A 6,026-nucleotide genomic window follows, 5' to 3' on the forward strand; every position below is an offset into this window, starting at 1 on the left:
ATCCTGATTGGCCAGGTTGTCTACCGCGGCCCTTAACGATTGGCTGCTGATGAGGTCACGGCAAGAAGCTGCGATGTCCATCATCTGCAGCAGGGTGGCGGCGTTGAGCACGTCTCTGACGCTACGGCTGCTGACCAACAGACGGGAGGTGTAGATGAAGTTAAGGATCTGCTGCAGGCCCTGGGAGGGGACACAGAAAGGGGTTATCAATGTGTTATGTAGGAGTGATCTGCTGCAGGCCCTGGGAGGGGACACAGAGAGGGGTTATCAATGTGTTATGTAGGAGTGATCTGCTGCAGGCCCTGGGAGGGTTAGGGTTAGGGGTAACCCTTTATTTGGATAGTCCCTCTGTAGACACTAGATCAGTAACATCTATCCACACTGAGCAAAAATATAAACGCAACATGATACAATTTCAACTATTTGACTGAGTTACAGTTCATATGAGGAAATCAGTCAATTGAAATAAATTCATTAGGCCCTAATCTATGGATTTCACATGACTGGGAATACAGATATGCATCTGCTGGTCACAGATACCTTAAAGAAAAAGTAGGGGCGTGGATCAGAAAACCAGTTAGTATCTGGTGTTACCACCATTTGCCTCATGAATTGAGACACATCTCCTTCGTATATTTACATTTTACATTTTAGTCATTTAGCAGACGCTCTTATCAAGAGCGACTTACAATTAGTGAGTGCATACATTTTCATACTGGCCCCCCGTGGGAATCAAACCCACAACTCTGGCGTTGCAAGCGCCATGCTCTACCAACTGAGCTACAGGGGACTTATAGAGTTGAGTTGATCAGGCTGTTGATTGTGACCTGAGGGATGTTGTCCCACTCCTCTTCAATGGCTGTGCGAAGTTATTGAATATGGAGGTCCGGATGTGAAGGTCCTGGGCTGGCGTGGTTACATGTGGTCTGTGGTTGGTAGGTCGGTTGGATGTACTGCCAAATTCTCTAAAACAATGTTGGAGGCGGCTTATGGTAGAGAAATTAACATTTAATTATCAGGCAAAACCTCTGGTGGACATTCCTGCAGTCAGCATGCCAATTGCACACTTAATCAAAACTTGAGACATCTGTGACATTGTGTTGTGTGACAAAACTGCATATTTTAGAGTAGCCTTTTATTGTCCCCAGCTCAAGGTGCACCTGTGTAATGATCATGCTGTTTAATCAGCTTCTTGATATGCCACAGCTGTCAGGTGGATGGATTATCTTGTCAAAGGAGAAATGCTGACTAAGAGGGATGTAAACTAATTTGTGCACACAATTTGAGATAAATATTTTCTTTGTGCGTACGGAACATTTCTGGGATCTTTTATTTCAGCTCATGAAACATGGGACCAACACTTTACAAGTTTGGTTTATATTTTTGTTCAGTATATTAACCCTTAACCCTTAACCTTACCCTTATCTAAACCTAGCTGTAACCTTAGCGAGCAGTTGCTTATTAACAGATCGTTTTTTTTATCGTATGACCATCTACCATCCAGGCTCTGTCGTAGCCGGCCGTGACCGGGAGACCCATGGGGCGGCGCACAATTGGCCCAGCGTCGTCCAGGGTAGGGGAGGGAATGGCCAGCAGGGATATAGCTCAGTTGGTAGAGCATGGCGTTTGCAACGCCAGGGTTGTGGGTTCGATTCCCACGGGGGGCCAGTATGAAAAAATAAAAAATGTATGCACTCACTAACTGTAAGTCGCTCTGGATAAGAGCGTCTGCTAAATGACTAAAATGGAAATGTAAATGTACAGATGGAAAATCTGGACTATCTAAATAAAGTGTGACCTGAAGGTGATATGTCAGGTCTATGAATGTGTTATGTAGAGCTTATCAATGTGTTATGTAGGGCTTATGAATGTGTTATGTAGGGATTATGGAAGTGTTATGTTGAGTTTATGAATGTGTTATGTAGGGCTTATGAATGTGCTATGTAGGGCTTACGAATGTGTTATGTAGGATTTATGAATGTGTTATGTAGGGCATGGAAGTGTTATGTTGAGTTTATGAATGTGTTACGTAGGGCTTATGACTGTGTTATGTAGAGCTTATAAATGTTCTATGTAGGGCTTATGGATGTGTTATGTTAGGGTTATGAATGTGTTATGTAGATCTTATAAATTGTTTTGAACGGCTTATGAATGTGTTATTAAGTCCTTATGTGTTATTAACTAGCTAGGTGCCCACTGACCTGGGAGCTGAGGGCATCCAGAGACAGGTCGACCCGGCGCAGCTGCTTGCTCTGGGAGAACAGGGAGTGGAAGAAGGGGCTGTAGGCCGCCAGCACCCCCTTGTGGGCAGAGAAGGTACTGCGCTGGCGCACCAACACTATGTCCACGTCACAGAGGTCAGGCTGGAAGAGACGCTGCTCATTCAACCTGTCCATCAAACAGGTGAAGTGAAGAGCAACATCCTCCACCACAGAGAACTCAGCTGACGGGAAGTCTGATGTCTTCTCTACTATGAGCTGGGGAGAGGAGAGATGGAGGGGGAGGAGAGATGGAGGTGGAGGAGAGGAGGGAGGAGAGGAGAGGAGGGAGGAGAGATGGAGGGGGAGGAGAGGGAGAGGAGGGAGGAGAGATGGAGGGGGAGGAGAGGAGGGAGGAGAGGAGAGGAGGGAGGAGAGATGGAGGGGGAGGAGAGATGGAGGTGGAGGAGAGGAGGGAGGGAGGAGAGATGGAGGGGGAGGAGAGGAGGGAGGAGAGGAGAGGAGGGAGGAGAGATGGAGGGGGAGGAGAGGGGAGAGGAGGGAGGGAGATGGAGGGGGAGGAGAGGGAGAGGAGGGAGGGAGAGGAGGGAGGAGAGGATGGAGGGGGAGAGAGGAGGCGGAGGAGGAGAGGAGAGATGGAGGGGGTGGAGAGGAGGGAGGAGAGAGGCAGGAGAAAGAGAGATGGAGGGGAGGAGAGGGAGAGGAGGGAGGAGAGATGGAGGGGAGGAGAGGGAGAGGAGGGAGGGGAGAGGAGGGAGGAGAGGATGGATGGGGGAGAGAGGAGGGGAGAGAGGAGGGGAGGAGGAGAGGAGAGATGGAGGGGGTGGAGAGGAGGGAGGAGAGAGGCAGGAGAGGAGAGATGGAGGGGAGGAGAGGAGGGGGAGGAGAGGAGGAGATGGGCAGGAGAGAAGAGATGGATGGGGAGGAGAGGGGGAGGAGACAAGAGAGGAGAGATGGAGGGGAGGAGAGGGGGAGGAGACGAGAGAGGAGAGATGGAGGGGGTGGAGAGGAGGGAGGAGAGGGGCAGGAGAGGAGGGAGGAGAGGGGCAGGAGAGGAGAGATGGAGGGGGTGGAGAGGAGGGAGGAGAGGGGAGGAGAGGAGGGAGAGGAGAGCAGGGGGAGGAGAGGAGGGAGGAGAGGAGGGAAGAGAGGAGTTGTTTCTATGACAAACAGATTGCTGATAAAGATGTTTTGTGTTGTGTTCATTACAGAAAGACCATCGTTTCACAAACATAATTAGAGAGAGAGCAAAGAATTAGCTTGGGATTCTCAGATGGAGGATCTTAATTTGATCACTCTTGTTGCTGTGAATTTCCCTGCACAGAAGAAATGCAAACGTGTAGTGTTTTCAAGGTTTAAAAGGATTGTAAAGTTTGTAATTTAGAATGTCAGGCTTGATTTGCCCTAACAAAGTGTATCAACCTCTTCAAAAAAATTTTAATCCACAAAAAATTCACATTTCCTGTAGCTGCAGGATTATTTTCGTGCTGTAGCAAACTGGCTCAAAATAAGATCCTCCATCTGTACTACATTGCTACATTGTCTTTGAGAGGCTACTGAGACAAGGGTACAGACTGCACTGTACTGTAGGGGTCATTCAGAAACCAAAGGTAGTGCTCTGTGCTCACATCTCAACCTCCCTGGTGGGGTTTATTATAGCACAGGAACAGGACACACACACACATCGTCTTTATGAGAGGACGGCCTGGGTAGTACATTGATATTCAGTGCTACCTCCTCCCATGAACTCCCTTTTCCTCCCCCTCCTCCCATTAGCTCCCATCTCCTCTCCTCCTCCCATGAACTCCCTCCTCCTCCCCTCCTCCCATGAACTCCCTTTTCCTCCCCCTCCTCCCATGAGCTCCCTCCCCCTCCTCCCATTAGCTCCCATCTCCTCTCCTCCTCCCATTAACTCCCTCCCCCTCCTCCCATTAACTCCCTTTTCCTCCCCCTCCTCCCATGAGCTCCCTCCTCCTCTCCTCCTCCCATTAACTCCCTCCCCCTCCTCCCATTAACTCCCTCCTCCTCCCCTCCTCCCATGAGCTCCCTCCTCCTCCCCTCCTCCCATTAACTCCCTCCTCCTCCCCTCCTCCCATGAGCTCCCTCCTCCTCCCCCTCCTCCCATTAACTCCCTCCTCCTCCCCTCCTCCCATGAGCTCCCTCCTCCTCCCCTCCTCCCATGAGCTCCCTCCTCTCCTCCTCCCATTAACTCCCTCCCCCTCCTCCCATTAACTCCCTCCTCCTCCCCTCCTCCCATGAGCTCCCTCCTCCTCCCCTCCTCCCATTAACTCCCTCCTCCTCCCCTCCTCCCATGAGCTCCCTCCTCCTCCACCTCCTCCCATTAGCTCCCATCTCCTCTCCTCCTCCCATTAACTCCCATCTCCTCACCTCCTCCCATGAGCTCCCTCCTCCTCTCCTCCTCCCATTAGCTCCCATCTCCTCCCCTCCTCCCATGAGCTCCCTCCCCCTCCTCCCATTAGCTCCCATCTCCTCTCCTCCTCCCATGAACTCCCTCCTCCTCCCCTCCTCCCATGAACTCCCTTTTCCTCCCCCTCCTCCCATGAGCTCCCTCCCCCTCCTCCCATTAGCTCCCATCTCCTCCCCTCCTCCCATGAACTCCCTTTTCCTCCCCCTCCTCCCATTAACTCCCATCTCCTCCCCTCCTCCCATGAACTCCCTTTTCCTCCCCCTCCTCCCATTGACTCCCTTTTCCTCCCCCTCCTCCCATGAACTCCCTTTTCCTCCCCCTCCTCCCATTAGCTCCCATCTCCTCCCCTCCTCCCATGAACTCCCTTTTCCTCCCCCTCCTCCCATGAGCTCCCTCCCCCTCCTCCCATTAGCTCCCATCTCCTCTCCTCCTCCCATGAACTCCCTTTTCCTCCCATGAGCTCCCTCCTCCTCCACCTCCTCCCATTAACTCCCATCTCCTCTCCTCCTCCCATTAGCTCCCATCTCCTCCCCTCCTCCCATGAGCTCCCTCCCCCTCCTCCCATTAACTCCCTCCTCCTCCCCTCCTCCCATGAGCTCCCTCCTCCTCCCCTCCTCCCATGATCTACCTCCCCCTCCTCCCATGAGCTCCCTCCTCCTCTCCTCCTCCCATGAGCTCCCTCCCCCTCCTCCCATTAGCTCCCATCTCCTCTCCTCCTCCCATGAACTCCCTCCTCCTCCCCTCCTCCCATGAACTCCCTTTTCCTCCCCCTCCTCCCATGAGCTCCCTCCCCCTCCTCCCATTAGCTCCCATCTCCTCTCCTCCTCCCATGAACTCCCTTTTCCTCCCATGAGCTCCCTCCTCCTCCACCTCCTCCCATTAACTCCCATCTCCTCTCCTCCTCCCATTAGCTCCCATCTCCTCTCCTCCTCCCATTAACTCCCATCTCCTCTCCTCCTCCCATTAGCTCCCATCTCCTCCCCTCCTCCCATGAGCTCCCTCCCCCTCCTCCCATTAACTCCCTCCTCCTCCCCCTCCTCCCATGAACTCCCTCCTCCTCCCCTCCTCCCATGATCTACCTCCCCCTCCTCCCATGAGCTCCCTCCTCCTCTCCTCCTCCCATGAGCTCCCTCCCCCTCCTCCCATTAGCTCCCATCTCCTCTCCTCCTCCCATGAACTCCCTCCTCCTCCCCTCCTCCCATGAACTCCCTTTTCCTCCCCCTCCTCCCATGAGCTCCCTCCCCCTCCTCCCATTAGCTCCCATCTCCTCTCCTCCTCCCATTAGCTCCCATCTCCTCTCCTCCCATGAGCTCCCTCCTCCTCCCCCCTTCTCCCATTAGCTCCCATCTCCTCTCCTCCTCCCATGAGCTCCCTTCTCC

The 6,026-nt window shown here is 53.0% G+C and overlaps 1 protein-coding gene across 1 annotated transcript in view; it reads right to left on the reverse strand.

Moving 5' to 3' along the window:
• Positions 1 to 2,463, reverse strand: part of LOC311117824 (zinc finger and BTB domain-containing protein 47-like) — a 75,188-nt gene extending 72,725 nt beyond the window's left edge. The window contains 2 exon segments of the mRNA XM_084192732.1: positions 1 to 180; positions 2,202 to 2,463. The exon segment at positions 1 to 180 is cut by the window's left edge and continues 903 nt beyond it. Of these exon segments, the coding sequence (XP_084048858.1) occupies positions 1 to 180; positions 2,202 to 2,396 (375 nt within the window). The 5' untranslated portion in view covers positions 2,397 to 2,463.
• Between the last annotated feature and the right edge of the window lie 3,563 nt (positions 2,464 to 6,026).

The sequence above is a fragment of the Coregonus lavaretus genome (assembly GCF_964263955.1).
Source record: "Coregonus lavaretus genome assembly, contig: HAP1_SCAFFOLD_1726, whole genome shotgun sequence".
NCBI lineage: Eukaryota > Metazoa > Chordata > Actinopteri > Salmoniformes > Salmonidae > Coregonus > Coregonus lavaretus.